Source organism: Phalacrocorax aristotelis, chromosome 1, assembly GCF_949628215.1.
Source record: "Phalacrocorax aristotelis chromosome 1, bGulAri2.1, whole genome shotgun sequence".
NCBI classification, from domain to species: Eukaryota; Metazoa; Chordata; class Aves; order Suliformes; family Phalacrocoracidae; genus Phalacrocorax; species Phalacrocorax aristotelis.
Window position 1 is genome coordinate 140552198 of NC_134276.1, and position 20987 is coordinate 140573184.

Here is a 20987-nt window from a genome sequence, read left to right on the forward strand (position 1 = left end):
CTTCTACCCCACAAGCATCTCCCAGTTTCATTCTCCTTACCCTGCCATACCTTCAGACTCTTCCCTCCCTACATTCAGCCTCCTTATCCCTAAGTATGCCTTATCTTCTTACCAAGTCAGCTCTTCTCTCACCCGTGCTAGAAACAGCTTTCTCATCCATGGAGTCTGGGTGGTCTTTGAAAGAGCAGAAGAAACAGGCTCTGGGGATGTCAGCGCCAGAAGCACCTCACCCAGGACAGATAGGAACTGACATTATGGGGAAAATCGGGCTGCTTTCCTGTGGCTATGAGTGGGAGCAGGCTCAGACAGTCTGTGGAGTTGGTTCCTGCACATTTTAGACTGCTTTAAAGAGCTGGAAGAAGCTCAGGTCTGCTAAATCAGAAGAGAATTGTTGCTAAAAAAGAAAGACCTCTCTACTGATAGGAAGGATTAAATTGCACTAGGAAGATAGTCAAACACAAAGACAGATTGCCACTGAGGCTATGAAATCCTTATCGTTCAAGGACTTGAAGCAAAAGTTAAACAAACAACTCTCAGAAATACTCCAGGTAGACCTGACTCTGTTTTGGCATACAGGGGTGGATTAAGATTATCCATCAAGGTCCTAATTTCCTAAGGCTTATGAAAAAAGGTTAAATGCAATTTCACAAAGTTTGTAATTTCAGAAGTTTCAGTGGTTTTTGGTAAGTATGATAGAAAGTACAAAAGTAATCTCTGAACAAATTTCAGATTTCTGCTCCAAAACATGACAGCAAACTGTTAAAAGAAAAAAATAAAAATCACCAAAACCTCTTAAATGCACAAAACAATGTGTTCCTCCCTACCCGTATTCTTGGAAATGAGTGAACTGCTTTGGCTGAAATTTGCCAAAACTTGAGCCTGAGTCAGACACCTGGCATGTAAAATTTCAGCCGTTGGTTACGTTTTGGCAAAATTCTAAGCAGTTAAAAACAGGTCCTAATAATGAGAAGTGAAGGCAACCTTAATAATATGCAGACATGTCTAGAATATAAAAATATTTCCCAATCTGGCTCAATGCAGCACACATTTCTGACACGTCGCCATAACTGCTTCTTTATCTTTTCTACTATTTTTCTTGGCTTAAATGTTACAAATGTTAGGCTTCAGTGTCGCATAAAGAGAACTTAATTGTTATGCAATTTGAAAACAAAAAGTGTTTGGCAAGGCAGTGCAGCAAGTTAAGTCCTATTGTCAGTAGCAGTAGATCTTAATTATCCTTGGAAAAATACCAAGCCTATAGGCTGATCAAGAAGAAAAAAAAAAAAGGCAGAATTTAAGCAAAAGAGATGAGGCCTTCAATAAAATTGTTACCATTAAGGATCAGACCATGCCAGGCACTTTGCTGGCCTTGGGGACGGTTGCACAGGCTGTTTCCTCCTGAAACTCAGAGTATCTATACAGAACCCTGAGCTTTCATCCTGTAGCATGGGATGATCCTGCAACTAACTTCACTTGGTGACTATCACCACTGCAACAGCCACCATGCAAAAATCCCTGCTTTAAAGGTATTGGGTAAGGAAGCTTCTGGATCACTGAGGACTGTTGCCTGTACATAAGGATTTTAAGGAAAAACAAGAAAGAACAACTTGGATTTGCAGGGCTGAGGCCTATTAAATTATAACTGTTCCAAAGAAAATATTGGAGAATAGGGTAAAAATATCCCATGGGGTGCCAACTTGATGGGAATGGAAAATGTGTTGTCTTTCTTATGATATGCCAAGTTGGTGAAACTGGAATGTGTTTTGAATAAAAAGGAGAGGAAAGTGGTATCTGTAACAGATACAATGTTATGAGAAGCCAAATATTTTTATTTTAGAGTCCTGGCACAGGGTTGGGTGGAAAAGTGATTTAATGTCATTATCATGCAAAAGCTAATGAAGATATGCTAGCTATCAGCTATGTTGGGTTATATTTGCCAAAATTAAATTATTCAAGAATATGTAAATTAGTTTGGATGCAAAAAGGGTGCTAAAGAGCTGTCTTATGAAACTGCTCCCCAGTGGGCACAAGGTAACCCAATACAAAAACCCTGATTCTGGCATGTTGGTATAATACTCCTATACCGGCTAAGTATGAGAGTACCTATCTCCCCATTGAACTAACTTGGACTTTTTGCAATAAAGATAACAAACTCATATTCTCTTTGGTTTATGCAAACACATTTTCGACAATAAATTTAGTAACTGTGTCTGTAGCTGTTGAGAGGGAAAAACCTAATAAATCCAACAAGATAACAACTCAAGGAATTAAAATAATTAGAACTTCACTGAGCAGCTACAGGATTTGTGTCTGACTCATAGCCTAATTATAGCCCTAGCACATCAGAAGAATCTCTCCCTATGAGTCTGTTCAAGTTAGGCAGAGTAAGCCATTACAGGGCCCCAGCAACCCAGGCACAGCAAAACAATTCAGACATTCTACTACTTCCCCAAAAGATTCCTTACATCTCTAACAGCCATCAATTTCAACACATTCATAAAAATATAGATAAGAAAGAAGATGAAATGGAATGTGTGTGTATGATGCACATTTTATAAACTGAACTTTGCAGCTCAGGGATGTCCATAAGAGCAGTAATCTGCTAATTCTGCTTAGTGGCCCATTGCAAATGACTTCTTTTTTATTTAGGATACAAATGAACCCACAATATTACAAATACAGAGAACACCTGCATCACAAGGCACTGCTTGTTTATTGATGTGACAAATATAATTTAAAATTTAATTACTATTGACACTTCTCAGAATACAAACATATTTTATAAATATCTGGTTTTAAACCATGAACTCCCTCGACAGCATTCTGATCAAATCCATCTGCTGTGCCACTACTATGGCACTTCACAGATTAAGTTTTAAATGGAAACTAAGTAATCCCCACAAAGTCCCTCTGTTGAAGATCAGCATTAGCTTCATTCTACAGAAGAGGCACAGAGTAATCAATTTTATCTAAAAGATGGTGGGCATATGAACACTGACTGGGAAAAGCAATAGCAGGCTGATGACAAATGTGATTTATCAGCTTTCCTACCTAGCTGGTTGAGCATACACTTACCTGGGTATGGGGCACATGGGGGGGACCGTGGAGCAGCCTTTGGAAGAATCGCTGCAGTACAGGGTGGCCACAAGGCCACAGGGTGGGAGGAAAAGCAGTCATCTGCATCAGCCATAAACTAGCTATGCGACTGAAATATTGCAACAACTTCTCCACCATGCTAGCACCATTTGATGGGTATAAATGAGCTGCCAGCTGCCCCTCCTCCCAAAGCTGTCTCATGTTTTCAACACCAGAATGCACAGACTTTCTCTGAGCTAGGTTAAGAGACACAAATATGAGCAGCAGCTAACATACCACCCTTGCTAGGATTCCCAGCTTTTTTAACAGAGGTGAAATGGTACTAAAAATAAGACATTCTTGCAATGCTTTGCAACGGACTGTTAAGAACTCAAGAGAGGGAGCTAAAAAGAACTCTTTTACTGGAGTGTAATAGTAAGGAAAGTCTACGTGTGAAAGGAAATACAAGTCAGAATTCTGAAGCTGAATGTAACCTTCCTAACAGTTTGCCTGCAAGGTAGCCAGAGAGAACATCAGTTTATGGCTCTAGATATCATTATGATGCAAACCACTGAGACATGGCATTTTTTTAAGGGAATACCTTTTTCTTAAACTGAAATAGGAGCATGAGAAAGGGACCAAACCTGTGTGTGCAAAACATAGGGTAGGCCTACCAACAAAATACATATTTGCCAGAATCCGTTATGTATTCGGACAGCAGTGGCATGACATAAAGGAGATCATGTCACCAAAAGGCTGTTCAACCTTGAAAAAGGAAGTACTTACGTATCTCCTGACTTGCGGTAATTTTCTGGACATTCCAAAGAAAGGCAGCGAAAGCCCCCCTGGATGTTAAAGCAGGTCTCATTGAAAGAGCAGTTGTGGCTTTCTGCAACACACTCATCAATATCTGCCAAATGGAAAAACATGAGTGGATTAAACACATGCCTGTCCTCTACTTGCAGGTGCCAGATGATGAAAGTATCTGATACTACAGAACATGGGATGCAATTAAATGTTATTACAGAATTGGAAGGGGAGGGCAGGAGAACAAAAAAAAAAAAAAAAAGAAGAAAACTAACGCAAACCACAGGCAAGAACAGGAAAAGGAAGAGCAGCAGTGCCACTAAGTGGACAAGACCAAAATATTTGCTGAAACGTTTATAGCATGATATTTCCTTTTAATGGCTAAACTAACTCATACCATTTCACAGTGGGAATCTTCATCTTCAGAATTTGTTAGAATTCTTTAATAATGTTATAAAAAGTATTCTCCACTGCATTCTAGAGTTTATAAGAGAAAATTCCTGTATATTTATTGTAAAATACTGGTTTCTTCAGAGTCAGTTCAAGCTCATGTTTACTGCTTCACCTGTATTATTGTAGGAAAGGCATATCTTTAAACACAAAAACTTGCTAAAACTTTTCAGAAGTCCACAGTCCAGTTAGGTATCCCTCCTGTTACTGAACTCACCTTGGCAGCTGCGTGCATTGGGTGCCAACCTATAACCAGTGGAGGGACAGGTACATTGAAAGCTTCCAGGAATATTAATACATCGAAAGGAACAGATATGCCCTCCAGTAGGTAAAGCACATTCATCAATATCTGCAAGAAGAAAACACCACTAACTTATTATGTGTTCATGACACTCAAACAAGTGCACATGTATGGTGCTCCTGCTGCAAGCTTCAAACACAATTTCATGATTCTAATTGCTTGGCAAGGAAAAAGATCATCAGATAGGGGTGGCTCTAGTCAATAAAGGCTGTCAGGAATAAATGGAGGTGTGAAGAAAATTAATAGCCATATATGGCCCCTTGAGACAAAGTAAATGGAGAAGAGCAAGCACTTCACAGTGACATGTATCATAGTACTTTACAAAAGGGAGGGAGAGGCACAGTTTTCTCTGTTCTTACAAAAAGAAAATTGAGGTGAGGTGTTCTGCCCCAGGTCTTACTGCCTAGTAAGTCCTGGAGACCTAAGTCGAAATTCACATCCTCCTTGTATTTGAGGAAAACCTACTTCTACGTTAGTTCAGAACCACCCACAAAAAGAGGATATATGAAATACTACCTAGCAATATCATGTATTACATATGTAACATATAAACGTGTTTGCATCTTCACTTCCTGAAGACTAGAAATGCTGTTGGTTCCTCAGAAAAAAAAGAAATTCTGGTAAGTTACAAAAGTATGCCAAGCTACAATTCAGTGCAAACAGCAAAACTGATACCACACAGGCAGAGATATTTTGAGTCTATGACATGGGTGGAAGACCTTCATTAAATACAGTTTCATAGTTTCACAGGAAAATACCAAAGAGAATCAAATGTTAAAATGAAACAATTACAGGAACATGGAACTGTTCGTGTACGTTACAGTGAAAATAAGAAATGCTTACTCCTTCTCTACCTGCAAAACAATAATGCTTACCTTCACATGAAATCCCATCTATGTCACTAAGTTGAAAGCCACGGCGGCAGTAACACTGATAGGAGCCATACACATTGGCACACTCTTGACTACAGGGGCTGCTCTCACACTCATTTAAATCTGAAATGCAAAATTATATACCTGAACCCCAAATTTCTTGCTATATTCATCACTCCTATTACAGGACTAAGGCAAAGCTTTGGAAAACAATTTTTTAAATTAAAAAAGGATGATATGCATGTCACTGAGTAAGCTGGAAATAGGGGGCTTTTTTTGGGTGTATTAGTCTCAACAGGGTCTGGCAGTACAGATTAATCTGCACTGTGCTATTATTTCCCTCTGTCCTTCAAGGTGTGTGACTTTGAGGGAGTATTTAGGACCACACCTGCATTTTTATATCTGGATATCAGCAAGGCTGGTTGTGAAGGTCTTGAATCGATCTAGCTGAATCACCCATCAAAATACAGTAAAGGCAGACTCATACATCTCTGCATGATCCAGCCAAAAGGCAATATATTGGAGCTGTGGGCTACAGTGGCCTTGATTAATCATAACTACATTGATTTCTCATGCCATTCCACTGCAGTCTGACAAGCTAAAATAAAATGGAAATAGCTAAACAGCAATGAGCTGTGTCACACACTATACGCCAAAGCATATGACAGCCGTACCTTCACATGACCTGCCATCAGTTGAAAGCTTGAATCCCATAGTACAAGTGCAGTAATAGGAACCGGGAGTATTCTCACACTTGTGAGCACAAAGGCGGCCTGGATAGCGTCTGCATTCATTGATATCTGCAATGATAAATACACACAGACGTCTATGTATTGGCTGGCTTCACCGCAGTAGTAGTCTAGACAAGAATGTGGTCATGAAAATTTGGGTTTTATTTTCCAGATCTAAATTTTGTACTAGAGAGGGAAGAACTTGCTCAAATGCTCATTTAGAAGCACCCAAGTGCCTATTTGAATCAGATCTATAAAGAAGAAAGTTGCTTTGATCTTCCAAAGGAATGTTTTGCTGTAGGTGCATATAAAAGTATCACAGAAAACAATTACACACTCTCTTAATCTTACCTTTTAACATGATAACAAAAAACATGTTGACAATACCAATACAGCTTCCTTTGAAGTATCAGCATCTCTTTAATATGGTATTAGAGTTATACAAATAATATAGTAGTCAATTTTACATTCGGATGAAACAGGCTATACAGAGAGCAATAACATTCTTTACATGGAATCATTTTTTAAAATGCTATGGTTGCCTGTATTCAAGTGAATAGGTGCAACTTACCAGTACAAGTTCTACTGATGACATCAAAAGAATAGCCAGATTTGCACTCACAACGGTAATTGCCTGGGGCATTTATACAAACATGTCCTTCTCCACAAGGCTGATTAGAGGATGAGCACTCATCCACATCTAAAAAAAGGAGAGAAGGGATTGAAAGTACACTTCTGAGCATGCAGGTTGAGAGAAGAACAAGATGTTAACATATTTGATTCCCCTAGTAGTTATAAAGTGTTTTGAAACAGAAAGCAAGATTTTGATCTAGCTTTCAGCTTCCACAAGAAGATCGGAGTCACAAATCCAAACTATTCTTTCTGAAACAGATTACCTCTCAGGTGTCCTGGTAATATTGATGGACTTGGGACAGAAAATAAATCAGGAAATCACACAATATATGGAGGAAATCAGGTGCAAACTTGTTTTATTATGCACACTCAATATTCATGGATCAGATCTTCAGCTAGTGCAAGATGCCAGAGACCCACAGTCAGTAGTGCTTTGATAAGCCATTTACAAAAATTGAAAACACATGCAAAAACACCTCTCTTTGCAAAAGCCACCTTAGTTAAAAGCCAGCCAAAGGCATATATGCCTTTCAACATTACTTGAATGGCTAATGTGGGACATTGTGTTATACCTCTGTATTGGGGAGATTTGAGACCACATGGCATTGTTCCAATACACTAATATAGTCACAGTCAATGCCATTTTTGGGGCATGATTATAATTTCTCCTCAGACTATAGGGTTTCATGAGTTATATGAAGAACAGAGAGCGGATCCCTATCATTTTCCACTTGTTGGGACTGCCATGAGGGAAAGAACAGGATCAAGAATTGACTGTGGGAATGAGAAAAACTTGGGCAAAGTGCAAGAAACTGGTAAATGTAAATCAAAAGATGTGATTTATTTTCCTCAAACTGTTTTGTTTTCAAAACTGTTACTTACCTATGCATCTTGTTCCATCTTCATTGAGATGATAACCTCGGCCACAGCTGGGTGAGATTCGCTGGCAGGTATAAGAGCCATCAGTGTTAATACATATCTGCCCAGCTGGGCATGGCATGTTGGTGCTTAGGCATTCGTTGATATCTACAAGAGCACAAATCAGTGTAACTATCTCTGTCTGAAGACGTTTAAGGCAAGACTCCATTTCTACAGAGATAAACTACTGCTTGCAGGTATTCACCAGCAAATTGATGTGGTTTTGCTAATGTCAGTGAAAACACGCTTACTTCTAACAACTGTGGACCTGGCACTAGCTATGGCTGATACACGTCGTCAAAGGGTTTGCTGTGCACAAGCCCTGGCCCCTTCATTTTAAAGGCTGCAATTTGGTTTTCAGCCTCAGTGTTTCCAGTGTCAGATTTCGGCACTACAGGGTATGATATGGTCAGAAGAACGAGGGGTTGACAATGAGCTAGACTTGGCAGCTGCTGCCGCTCAGCCAGTTCCACAAGTCCAAGACATGCTACGCCGCTGGGGGAATTCAAAGTGAAGTTGAGACTTGAAAATACTACTCAAGGGAATAACTGATAGATTTGTAGGTCACATTAGACAATTCCATTTAGAGTCTGCTGGAAAACAGTAATTCTAACGTATTTATACAAAGGTTATAATTCTGTTTTGTAGGAGTCTTGGAAACAAGGCATTAGCCCGACAGATTGTAATCAGCCTTCAAAATAAAACTCCTGTCCGCAGTGTATTATAACTGGCCCATCATTCTCAAACATAGTAAGATTCTTGATAAGCTATAACTAAAAGGGGACAGGTCTGGAAATACCTACATACCTGTAGAACCACACTACTAATATCAACAAAGTGGTTTACAAAGGATGTCATAAATGACAGCTTTTTACACTAAGCTTTAGCTGAAACCTTTTGGATAGAGAGAAATAAAACATATAACAAATTTCTTACAAATTTTCTTTCAGATAAAATCCCCAAAGACTTAATGAAAATGTTCAAACACAGCTAAGTGCCATAGGTAACCAACTCTCATTAAAACCAGAGATCTAGTAGGTAAGTCTTTTACTTAAATGTGTTTTTTGTCTGTAAATCTTACCTGTGGGACCAAGCTTGCCTTTAAAGAAGCAGAAAAAATACATAGCAAAGGAATGCATATGTGCATGAAGAATGACTTTAGAAACTCAAAACTCACCCAGTGAAAGTACAACTTATCTCACAGGCAACACTTAAGTATTCACTGAAATAAGAATATGCCTTACCAATACAGTTGCCTAGCGCATCTTGTATAAACCCATTCATGCACTGTAGCTTGGGTCGGCAACGGAAAGATCCGGGAGTATTCTGACAGATAAAATCGGGGGGGCAGTTATGAGTACCAGTCTCACATTCGTCAATATCTGGTACATCACAAAAAAAAATCGTTAGCAGGAGTTTGACAGAAGCTTTTTCATCACATTTAAAACAAAAGACATAGTTAAAAATGTCAGACAGATTAATCAGCAGCATATCTTCATGCAACTCAGCGCAGTGAACCAGGATCATTCTGACCTACTACCTCAAACAGAATCTCAGTAAAAACAGGTAGAATAAGTTAAGGGTTTTTTACTCTTTTGTTATTAACGTTATATATGGGGGGGGGGAGGGGATGTATGTGTGTGTGTTATGTTTTACAAGTTTAGTTCTCACAACTAAATGATTCAAAATTATTACAGAGCACCTCAAGCACCATGTTCAGCAGTGTTCAGCATTGATTCAGCAGTGCGCTTATACATGGGCTCAGCTTTGAAGTCAGTAAGATTTAATTATATGTCCAAGTGCAATTTTAATTTTAACTTTAAATCAAATACAGACATTGTTAATTTCTTTCATAAGTGAATTAATTGGCCTTGATTCTCATCCGTATTAAGGCTTGCAATATCCTTGCATTACTGTGCTTTAAAATCCACATAAATATGATTTCTGCTCACTTTAATATTCCATTTCAGTTCAAAATAGACAATAAATATTTGTGAATAAACTGTGATTTACGCAAAGCAGACAAAGGCTGATGAGGCTTCATTCACAAATGTAACCCTGTCCACATAAAAGCAGCTAAAATTTAATGTTTGGCACCTTGCAATGGGATGAAGTCTCCTTAAACTATTAAAATATAGAAACTATCTAGCAATAGAATGCCTCAGGTTTCCCATTTACGCAGTTGATGCAACAGTAGATGCAACTGGTTAACCCTAAAGCTTTGTGAGACTTAAATAATGATTGTGGAGCCTGTTTTAAATTTATGGTGGGTTAATACTGAATTGGGTTCAGCAGGGTTCTGCATGTTGCACAACTGTCATTTTACTTGGCATTTAAAAATCATACATAAAGATTATTCATTTTCTATTTTCATCACTATTAACATAACAATAATTAACATTATTAACTTATGCAGATAAGAAATTTATAACATTAATGGCATGCATAATTTACTGTCTGTACTCTTTTTTTTCCACCAGAAAAAGGTTGTTAATACTTGCTGGTAAGCCATTTTTTGGCCTAAATCTGATGTAATTCAAATCAGCAGAAATTTTATTTCAAAGGGATCAAAGTTCGATAATGTTACTTTGAAAAACATTGGATGTTCTGCAGATTTTTGCATTGGGAGTTTGCTCATCAGCTTTTTATTCAATCTGTTATTCATCACTGATCAGTTCATACAATAAAACCTTACCCAGAATTTTGGTTAATTTACTCCGTGGAATGAAATTTGTCTGTTTATAAACAATTCTAAGCTCTGGGGGAACAGACTTTCTCACAGTGGAAACCAATTCCAAATCAAATGGAGTTTGCTGCTAATTTATATCTCTGTGAAGGTAGCATGTCAGGTGAAGTTATGGATGCACGTAACGGGTATACTTTGAGCTAGATGCAACTTGAAAACAGTCATTATTTTACTAAATAAAACTATTATCCTTGCGTTCAAACATAGGTAGTCAAGAAAATGCTTTAAACCCCTTTTCGTTTTTAAATCCTTAAGAAAGCTGTGATTAAGAAATAAATCCCTTTGTAACAAATTTAAACCTCCTGAGGAAAAAGGCTTACTTTTTTTTGAAATATGCATTTGCCTTTAGCATTTTCAAATTGCATCACCTGGTCATTCCACTTTCCACACTTCATTTCACACTCCGAAGCGTGCAAACTTGATTCTTCTAGGTGAAACTAAACCATTAGATATGCTTCAGGAGCAGGACTCAGACACTCCACTCACTAATGAGCAAGCAATTCATAGGACCACACTAGAGCCAGCCAGAAGTAAACACCAGAAAAATGCGTATAGTGTGAGTGCTGGGGCTTCAAAATCAACTGTTTCAGTCCCCAGACCAGCTCCTGTCGCACAACACAAATTGCCAGTGTAAAATAAATGTAGTTATCTCTCCTGGAAGTCTTTGTTGTAGTCTACAGACAGCCTGATCTGGTATCTGCAAGGTGACAGGTAGAAAACTGCTGTCCCAGAAGAACTAGCCCTGCCTGTGTCCCCCTGTGTAACTATAGCTTACAAGTGTATTTACTGAAGGTAGGAGTATGACATGATGATGTACTTATTTTTTTACTTAAGTCTGGAAGATTCCCTGCACGGGACATACCTTTGCAACGACTATCATCCGTTAGTTCATAACCAGTTCCACAGCTCGTGTCCCGCTGACAGCGAAAGGATCCTAGTGTATTGACACAAGTTTGCCCAATCCCACAGCTGTGTGTCCCAGTGATACACTCATTAATATCTAGAATATGAGAAGTTATTTAAAAAAAAAAAAAGTAAATAAGAAACATGAAATCAGTAGGAGGAGATGAGATCAAAGGCTAGCTGTGGGCACACCTCCATTAGTTTGAGCATCAGGATACAAAGAACGGTGCGGATTTGGCCTCACACTCACACACGCACAACATGGCTGCTCACCTCTGTTCTCAGAGCATGAGTCAGTAAAGACATTTTGACCCTGTTATTAACAGGACTTCTGACTGCTGATGCACTGTACTTCAGAAAGAGGAGGAAGCTGTAGTGAGTGAGAGCAAAGGGCCGTCATCTGACTGAGTCCAGTAGCAGATGACTATAGTGACTATATGAATGAGGAAAACTTTCAGAAATCCTTCCCTTGCTCTGCGTCCCACCCACATATGGCTTAGGGACTCCCTGAGCCACAAGTTGCAAGTTTCTATTTTATAGCTACTACTAGACATTTCTTCTGTGATTTGTTTAATTTTCTCTTTGAACACATAAGAACATTTGGCATCCACATATATCAAATGTAAAAGTTCTTCCTTTTTATATTTCACACTAGGTTAGTGTTAACCTGACCCATGATCAATATCTATTTTATATCCTGAAGTTTGTATCTGAGTTACTTGCCTAGGCTCCCTTTTCTGTCACTGAGAGAAAAAGGCACTCTGATGAGTAATGCCTTTCCTCCTACAATAGCTATGCAAAATAGACAAGATAAACTGTGCCCTGGAAGTGCTCGTTTCTCTCAGTTAGCAACAAAAGGAGCTTAGGCTAACTAGTGCAGAAGCAGATGTCCTCATTGAACATATTTTGGTTTTATTCACAGCAATAGATTCAAGATGGTCTGCTTTTTCTCCACACTAAATCCTTCACCTGTTCTACTGATTCCTTCTTAACTCCATCTTCCCACAACTCTCATTCCAACACTCCATTTAAATCAACTTTTTATGATCTCATCTCTTTCCCCAGTTGGCATAAGCATATTCTGATCTTTTCTGCCTGGATCTTTCTTAATCTGTTCTTGCTCCTTTAAAACAAAGATGTTGATAATCGAGGCAATGGTTTTATTTCTTTTACCTTCACAGTTGACACCATCTGGTTGAAGCTGATACCCAACAAAGCAGGAGCAGACATAACTGGATCCTGTGTCTCTGCACTGCTGAGAGCAGGGACCACCACCTAATTGGATATTTTAAGAAGTCTTATATAATTAAGAGGCTCTCCACAGGAACTGAAACAAATCATTGATTAACAGGATGCTTGCTGATTTATTGAGAAAGCTGATAACTAAACACATATACAAAAGAAGGAAAGAGCTAAACACTGAAAGAAGTGTTTGTAATCACTGAATTCTTTTAGCTCTGAAAATTAATATAAGAAGGAAGTAAATTAAGGAGTTGCTCACTCATAGCCCATCATTGTTAGAAGTTGAAGGGAAAACGCTGATGAGCTCAGACACTTCCTAAGGTTTTGGCTGCGAAGTTACAATTTTGTGTGGTGATTACTGTACGATAAAGAAGACAAGATGTATCACTGTAAGTTCATGAAACATTCACACTATTAGCTGCATTAGGCTTTACTTTTAGTCCATCGTTGTTAGGACCATACTTCTGAACTAGCTATAGCATGTGCTCAGCAGGCAGGAAACATGAAAGGGAAAATAAGGTATTGTGGGTGACAAAGACTTCAGAGAACCTAAAGGAATCAAGACTTACTACTGGGGTACTAAGGACCTAGTGAGGTGTGTGCAGGAGTCACAAAGAATGTGAAGGAGAGCTGGGGTTACTCTGACAGACCGAAAGAGGATACTAGAGGAAGTTTTTCTGGTCTTGATGAAAAATAAATCAATATTAAAAAGAATTTCATATTCTTACAATAAAGAAAAGGTTATATACTTCCAACTATTTGTTTTTAGGGTATTGATATTCCTAGTACAAATAGAACCTGTCTTCTTCCGTTTTTCAGAATGGCTGGATAGGCATTAAACAAAAGGTCTGAGATAAGCACAATCAATGTGGGCAAATGCAGCTCTAATACTTTAAACTTTTGAGTGAATTAAAATGATGTTTAAAAGTGCAACAATTTCTAATGAGGAAAAGGTCATTAATGCACGACAGAAAATTAAGTCTGTATACAATACTGGCAAAAGCAATGACATTAAAAGGGACCATAGCCTTGTGGTTGAGATGGACAGCTACTGCTTTCTGAACCTTTGCTAATACTGTGAGCTCCTGTCATTCACAGTAAAACCTATTGTGGACTTGTTGGAAGAACAGAACTGATATCCTCATATACCACGAAGGTGCTGCAAAACAAACTACTGGAAGTTCTGCTGCCTGGGAAATTTAAGCTTCCCCCGGTGAAGATCAGAAAGTCACAAGTAATTGTGGCATGCCAAGTTTATCAGAAAATATACTGTAGAAAGAAACTCTAATTTGTAATTAGCCATACCAATCCATCTCTTGCAGGCAGCTGATTAACTGACAAATGCAACAATTGATTACATAAAGAAATAATGCTAGGAAAAGATATAACATATTTTTCTATGTCATCTCTTGTAATTAGCAGCTGGAGACAAGGAAGAGAACCAGTGTTGGCTTTGACTACCTAATGACCTAGGAGACATTTTCATCCTCTCTAGAGTGTAATAGCTATACAACGTGCAGCACAGTAAATCATCTCTTAACTGGAATATAAGTCTGTTAAATTGATTTTATCCTAAATAAATTACTTAGTTCTGAAATGCTTGTAGAAAATAATAAATCACTGCTGGTTTAAGTTTATAGACGTGTAAATCACATGTGACAAGCAATAAATCAGAATACTTAGCGGAACAATATCCCAATAACACATTCTTCCCAGGAGGCAGAACAGCCTGACTAATGCGGACAATAGCTGCTTTTCTTCCTTTTTTTTTCAGGTGATGCATCTCAAAAGGAAACAAGTTTCATTTCATATTCAGTCACCCTGATCATCCCAAGATAAGGGTAAAAGAATACACATATTTAATATATGATCCCCAGGTTCTGTAGAATCCAGAGTACTCCACGGGTTCAACAGGTAACACCTCTGAGGTATTACCCACTAGAAGTTAAATATAAGTTAAATGTATAGTCCAAGCTTCAGCTGGGTAAGAGAAACTCCACTACAGGAGACAATGCCTCCCTTGTATTCAAGAACTATGGAGGTATCACATAATGGCCTACTATTTCTTAGAAAGGATCTTCATTCTGTTAGTTTTATCCATAACTAGCCTAGGCAAAAGGTTTTGGCTAATCTCTAAATCTAAGTTTGCTTCGCTTTTATTGGAGGCAATCACAAAAGAGCTGGCTAACAGGACTAGTCACCTGACTTACCTCTGCAGCCATCATGCAGATAAGGATCTTCTTGGTCTAGTTCCTCCTTTGAAATTTCAACTAAAAAGAGGAGAGAGAGGCATTAGAGGAGAAAGCACTTTTCTTCTCACAGTAAAAAGCTGCCTGCTTGGGACGGGACTCAGACCAGGGTTTTGGATAAACCAGGACAAAATTAAAGAGCATTATTTACATATTTTACAGCTATTTCATACTTAAATTTTACATTCAAATGCACATGGCCATGGGGCATTTTCTGTCTGACTGATTCAATATGAAAGTCACGCTGTGATCATAGATTACATATGGGCTGAGATTTTCAGATGCAAGTTCTTAACATTAGGCTTTTAACCAGAGTTTAACCTCATTTTCATAAGACGTGTTGTTGAGGCATGCTTGGCTTCCACTGACTTTTTAGTAGCTTGGGGTACTCACAGTTTTAATGAAAATCAGATTAACCTGCTATTTATTTAGACTTAATTCCAAAAAGAATGCCACACCCAACTTTTGGGCACCCTCTTATGGCACTCTTTCAAATGTACTTCATATACCTTAACTCAGAGAGTTTCGATCAGCTGTGCTTCTGCTATGTGCATGTGTCCTGAGAGTTCTTTCTCTCCACACGGAGGACATAAAAGTGCTGAACACATCCACTGCCTGAACCCATTGCCTGCCCAAAGGACTAGCTAATAAACTTCCTCCAATCCCACCACTTTGAACACAGGGTAAATGGTAGGTTGATAGTGAGATTAGTAAAAAAACAGTCTCAGAATACTCTGGTTATTGAATAGGAAGCTTAGTCTCATTTCAGTGATTGTCCATAAGCCTAATGAACCAGTGGTCACTTACAAGCAAATAATACATCACGGATGTGAAAACAAGTTTTTCTGCAGTGGCACAAGGCTGGGTTGGTACACTGAATCCTCAAGCCATAGGGGTACATCTTGGTCACACAGAAACTAATGAAAACAGTTTGCCCAAGTCAGGTCTGATTTTGTGGAGGTCTCTGGGGGCATAGTACCAGGGCGTGCTCTTTACGTGACTAAGCGTCATACCAGGAGTCAGCCTGCCTTACCCTCTGCTGCAGAGTGCCTTGCAATGCCCTGCTATTACATAACACAAAGACAAGGTGCTAGTCCAAGAAGCTGCCTTACAAAATGGAGACTGATCTCCCCTTCATGACTAACAAAGGTGTCTACCCATGTTGCTTGCTCTGCCTTTCTACAGGCAATTTTTATTGTCGATAGGGATAGTTGATATATGTTCAACCACCTGCTTGTTTCTTAGTTTAATGATGAGAACATTGCCCTGCCCTGCTTGTTGACATAGACCCATCTTTGCAATGCAATGTGTGCCGTAATAACCATACTAACCATATGCATAATGGTGATTATGCGTGCTGCCTGCTCACAAGGCCAAGTGGAGAAGTGTGCTCACAATTCTGGATTTTCATGTGTTGATATATTTCTCATGCCATGCAGGTAGACTGAGCCTGCAAATTTTCTTATTAGCAAAGTGGTCTGAGCACAAGGTATCTACCAGTCCAGTCACTTCATCCAGTGATAATGGACAAGGGGAATTCCCCTGCTGAGGTAGTGGTACACAAAGGAACTGGCAGGGCATTTCTAAACGTTACTTGATAACAGCATACACCGATGGAAGCCGGTTTGAAATACCTGAAACAAGCTTGATACCACACTGGCTCAAGCAGATCAATGCAAGCTTTTGTGGTGGGATTTGGGTTTGAATTTAAGCGATTGATTAGGATGATGTGTCCCAAAATCTGTCACTGGTGATCTCCAAGCCAGACTGCATGTTTTCAGTGCTCAACTGCCCATGAAGGAGACAAGACTACACACTATGACTTTTCTGCAGTTTCAGGTCTGTCTGCTAAGTGAAAAAGGCAAAAAAAACCCCAAACCCAGGTCTGTAAGGGTCAGTATGTCCGCATTCATTCTCTTCTGCACTGTGGACTAGGTGTGGAGAAGGGTATCAGGAGCTGCTGCCACCTAGATGCCCCTTTCTTTTGATAGCATCAAAAGAAATGCAGATGACATGTTTCCCAGAAATGTTCAGTTCTCCCAGACAGTCCAGGCATTTCAAATGCCCCCAGTTTGTGGGCATTTGCCTCTCACACAAAAGGCAACATTTGAATTCTCTGAGCTGGCAAAGGCCATCTGGCTTTTAAATCTCATCAAAAGAATTGGTTGTTGATTTTCTTTTTAATTAAGAATTTATCAGTGGACAAAATGCTATTAAAAATTAATAGCTTATACTCAGTTTCCAAGATAAGATCATTAGTGGCCAAAATAATCTGTCTCATAGTTAAGTTCTGACACCAGGAACTAAGTGACCACTTCCAGCTTTTTTAGCTTCCTGTGGCATACAATGTTTCAGCTATCACTAGCCAGAAAAAATGAGCTCCAAAACATGCATCATTAAAATACTCAGAGGACATCTCAAGTTAGAGGAAGTCCAACAGAAATAACCTAAATTACAAGCACTCCTTGTACCCTATATCATTTTGTGTCTCACATTTTTATAATTTGCAACATCAAATACCTTGCTCCTTTTTAGGAGCATCATCGCTGATGGACACATCAATGCCTTCTTGACCCTTCACACAGCAAGCTCTGAAGACAATTCCACACTGGTATCCTATCTTCGGGTTGGGTTCACAACTGTGGCCTTGAACTTGAGCAGCCTTTCCCAGCAAACAACAGTAGCAACATATCTGTTTTAAAAATTAAAAAAAAAAAAAAAGTCAAATCCTAGCCCTGAATCAATCAATGCAAATTTTGCCAGTAGCGTGAATAGTGTTATCTCACCTTGGCAAACTGATGAAAAAAATTTCCTGCAAACTCTTTAGGGAGTCCTGGTATACTTAGGCTCAGACATTTCAAGCTGTAGTTGAGTTCAGTGAGCTCTGCATCTGGCCTACATAGACCCAAGCACAGAACCTGGATCCAGTCTCACAAATACTGTGTATGTGTGAATGTGTGTGCAGGGTGATGTGGAGGGCCAGAATGGTCCACACACGTACATGGAATTTCATTGCTCCCTGCCTGCATAGCCCAGTTTCAAACACCAGCGAACAGTGGGAACTCTTAACACCTCTGCTTCCCATTTGAGTCCAGTTCAATTAAACTGGGACACAACCAGTGAAGTACATGACTCAGTTTATAATTAAACTGCCTACTCAACTTCCCAGCAAAAAATACCCCTCTGAACTAACAGACAAACAAGCAAACAAACATGATTCATCCAAAGTTAGTGTTAACAGGTCATGAATAGAAGCTATTCTGCTCTGAAAAACAGACTACATAGTCAAACATTATTTAAAAGCATCACAGTCCTGACATGGATTCCAGCAATGAAACACGATCCACCTCTTCCAGACCTGCTGAACTATGGCCCCAGAATACACTACAGAAGTGAGCACAGGACCAGTTAATCCCACAGAGGTTTCCTTTTATTTTAAATGAGGGAACGCTGCTGATTTATTCAGTTTTCTTCCTTGCTGTTAGAAAGCAGCAAAGATGTTTGGTTCTCTGGAACTGGTGTCTGCCAATTGCTACTTCCATGTAAAAGCAGATTTAAGCTTTTATTGTTAATTTTGTTACTCTTCCAGGCTCTTTTTTGCTTGAAGAAAATAGCCTGCACCATTAAATGGAACAGATGGAATACAAAATAACCAAACAGTGAACTAAATTTCTGTAATTTGGTGCTTTAAGCATACCTATTGAAGACAACTATTACATTTACTTCACTACTCTGAGATGTATACCCCTACCAATATTCTATGTTTTCCCTTATAAGGTATTATGTATTTTTCTCTCTCTGTACTGCAGTGAAAGGTTCTTTTAAAATCCAAAGCAGTGTGAAAGTAAAATAATAAAATCCTTTTTCCCTTTTTCTTCAGTCTTTTTTTTTACTTTGCAGCATTTGGAAGTATATAAGCATGCTACTTTCTACTCAGTCTTTAAATACACAACTGAATCCTTTCCCTGCTGCAGAACGCTGTACAGCAGGAACTCTTGTCTCTTGGCCAGTGCTGGGGTGTTGTTTTCATGCCCATCATAACATTAAGATACATATCTTCCCTTATTCACTACTGTTTGGTGGGATGGTTCCTCACTACCCACCTTTTTACTTGGTTCTCCAACTACTTCCATTCAGTGGCAGATGCTCTGGTTTCATCACTAGTATGTCTGGGATATTTCCATCTTTTCTGGCTTTTCTGGGTGACTTTAGAAATAAATACTTGATGATCTCTTCCAAGAATTGCAACATTTCGAATATTTATTCTGTCTAACATGTCTAACATTTTCCTGAGGCATCTTTCTCAAAGTTTTAACATCTGTCTATAATTTTGTTAGATTTCCAATTTTCATAACCATAAATTAGAAGGCAGAAATGAAAACTGAGCTGAAGATTCAATTGTTTGACTTAAGCTTGCATATTTTTGATAACAAAATCTTATTTAAGTTCCTGAATACAGCTGATGCCTTGCCAAATTGTGACATTATGTATTTCTGGATATCCTCACTGGCTTCTACTGTTAGGCATACAAATTGACTCAATCTATTTCTTTGCCTTGTCACACAATGCACAAATTGGGAGTTACAGAGTTTCTCTGAACGTTTTTGTAAAGAGTGATCATTAATCTTGCCATTCGTGAAGGCTGAATAACCTTATGTTCGTTATTTCTTCCAGGTTGAGCCACCACTTGAAAGACCTCTGTCTCCAGCTCATGTGAATATTCAAGTACAGAGCTTGCTAAGTCTTGCAATTTCTGTAAGAAACTGTATCTTCGTTTAACATAATTGTATGCATTGAACTATTTGTTCCAACCTGTATTTATTCTAACTGTGCATGATGCATCTTGATTTAACATCTTGATAATGATTTATGTTGCTATACCACACCCAAAATGATCCAAAAATGGAAAGTGCCAAATGTTTTCTTAACTGATGTTTGTAGTAATGGACTTTTAATACTGACCCTAGAAGATTCTGCATTGGCAGTCCTGAAGGCTAATTTTTCCAGCTCAACTAAAGAAAAAGATGGAGAAGCTGATGAATGGACTTGTGCTCAGAGCACCCACAGGACTCTGCAGACCCACATATGTCTCCACATCTCACCTGTGAACTTGGAAAGTCACCTTTCCTTTCAGTTCTCCCATTGTGGAATGGTAATAATGTAGCAGTGATAAGGCTAGGTTAACTCATGTTCTGGAGTACTCTGGTACTCAACACACAAAGCAGTATGTCATAACCACTATCACTATCCTGGTAAGATTAATCTCAGTATTTCCTTTTTCACACTATTTTTTTCAGGGTTGTTAGCCTATTCTGAAAGACGTTGATCCTTTAGTCCAGAGTGCAGTCTAGACTCCATACCAGTTTGGTTCTTTATCTGTTTGCAGCCATTTTCCAGAGGTTGCCAGCTGCCCAGAGGCATGTTCCAATGACCATTCACCCACTTCCTAGAACCATCGCTGCCTTCATGGATGGTACAACCTAACGATCGAGCTGTTATTACACACTTTCACTACCTGTAAGCCTTTGCTTCTTAAATGATCCCGATAATAATCTCAAACGTTTTTTCCTTTGCCTCTCCCCTGTAATTAGCAAAAGCCCATACAGCTTCAAAGCCGTGCCTTGACCTTCGTGTTTGGATAGAAAGCTGTGCCCTACTTCAAGTCCTCTGATCCCTTGACTGCTCTTATACCTTGCCTTCTCACAGAAAGGAATAAAGATGAAAGGAATAAAAGAATAAATAGTTACATGTAAGAAGTTTGAAGATTTATTTTTGGTGTGATTAGGAAGCACCTGAAATTGCTTTCATCAGTAAGCTCTCTTAATCAGTTAAATTTTACAAGTTCCTTATTATTTATGTCACCATTTTAGTTACCAGATCTGGAAGGATGAACCATCTATTAACATTGCTTTTGTGTATCTGTCCACAAGAGGTCTCTCAATTGCCGAAATCCAGACTAGTAGATGCTATGAAAATCAGATGAAGAGAACACAAATAACTCAGCAGAATTTTTCAGAACTTTTGAAGATCTGAACAAAAATTAAAAATACGTTCAACAAT

The 20987-nt window shown here is 38.8% G+C and overlaps 1 protein-coding gene across 1 annotated transcript in view; it reads right to left on the reverse strand.

Annotated features, from left to right (window-relative positions):
* FBLN1 (fibulin 1) overlaps positions 1–20987 on the reverse strand; it is an 80279-nt gene that overhangs the window by 33930 nt on the left and 25362 nt on the right. The window contains 11 exon segments of the mRNA XM_075112530.1: positions 3862–3985; positions 4550–4681; positions 5509–5628; positions 6180–6305; positions 6808–6936; positions 7752–7895; positions 9032–9169; positions 11396–11533; positions 12610–12711; positions 14889–14948; positions 17448–17619. Of these exon segments, the coding sequence (XP_074968631.1) occupies positions 3862–3985; positions 4550–4681; positions 5509–5628; positions 6180–6305; positions 6808–6936; positions 7752–7895; positions 9032–9169; positions 11396–11533; positions 12610–12711; positions 14889–14948; positions 17448–17619 (1385 nt within the window).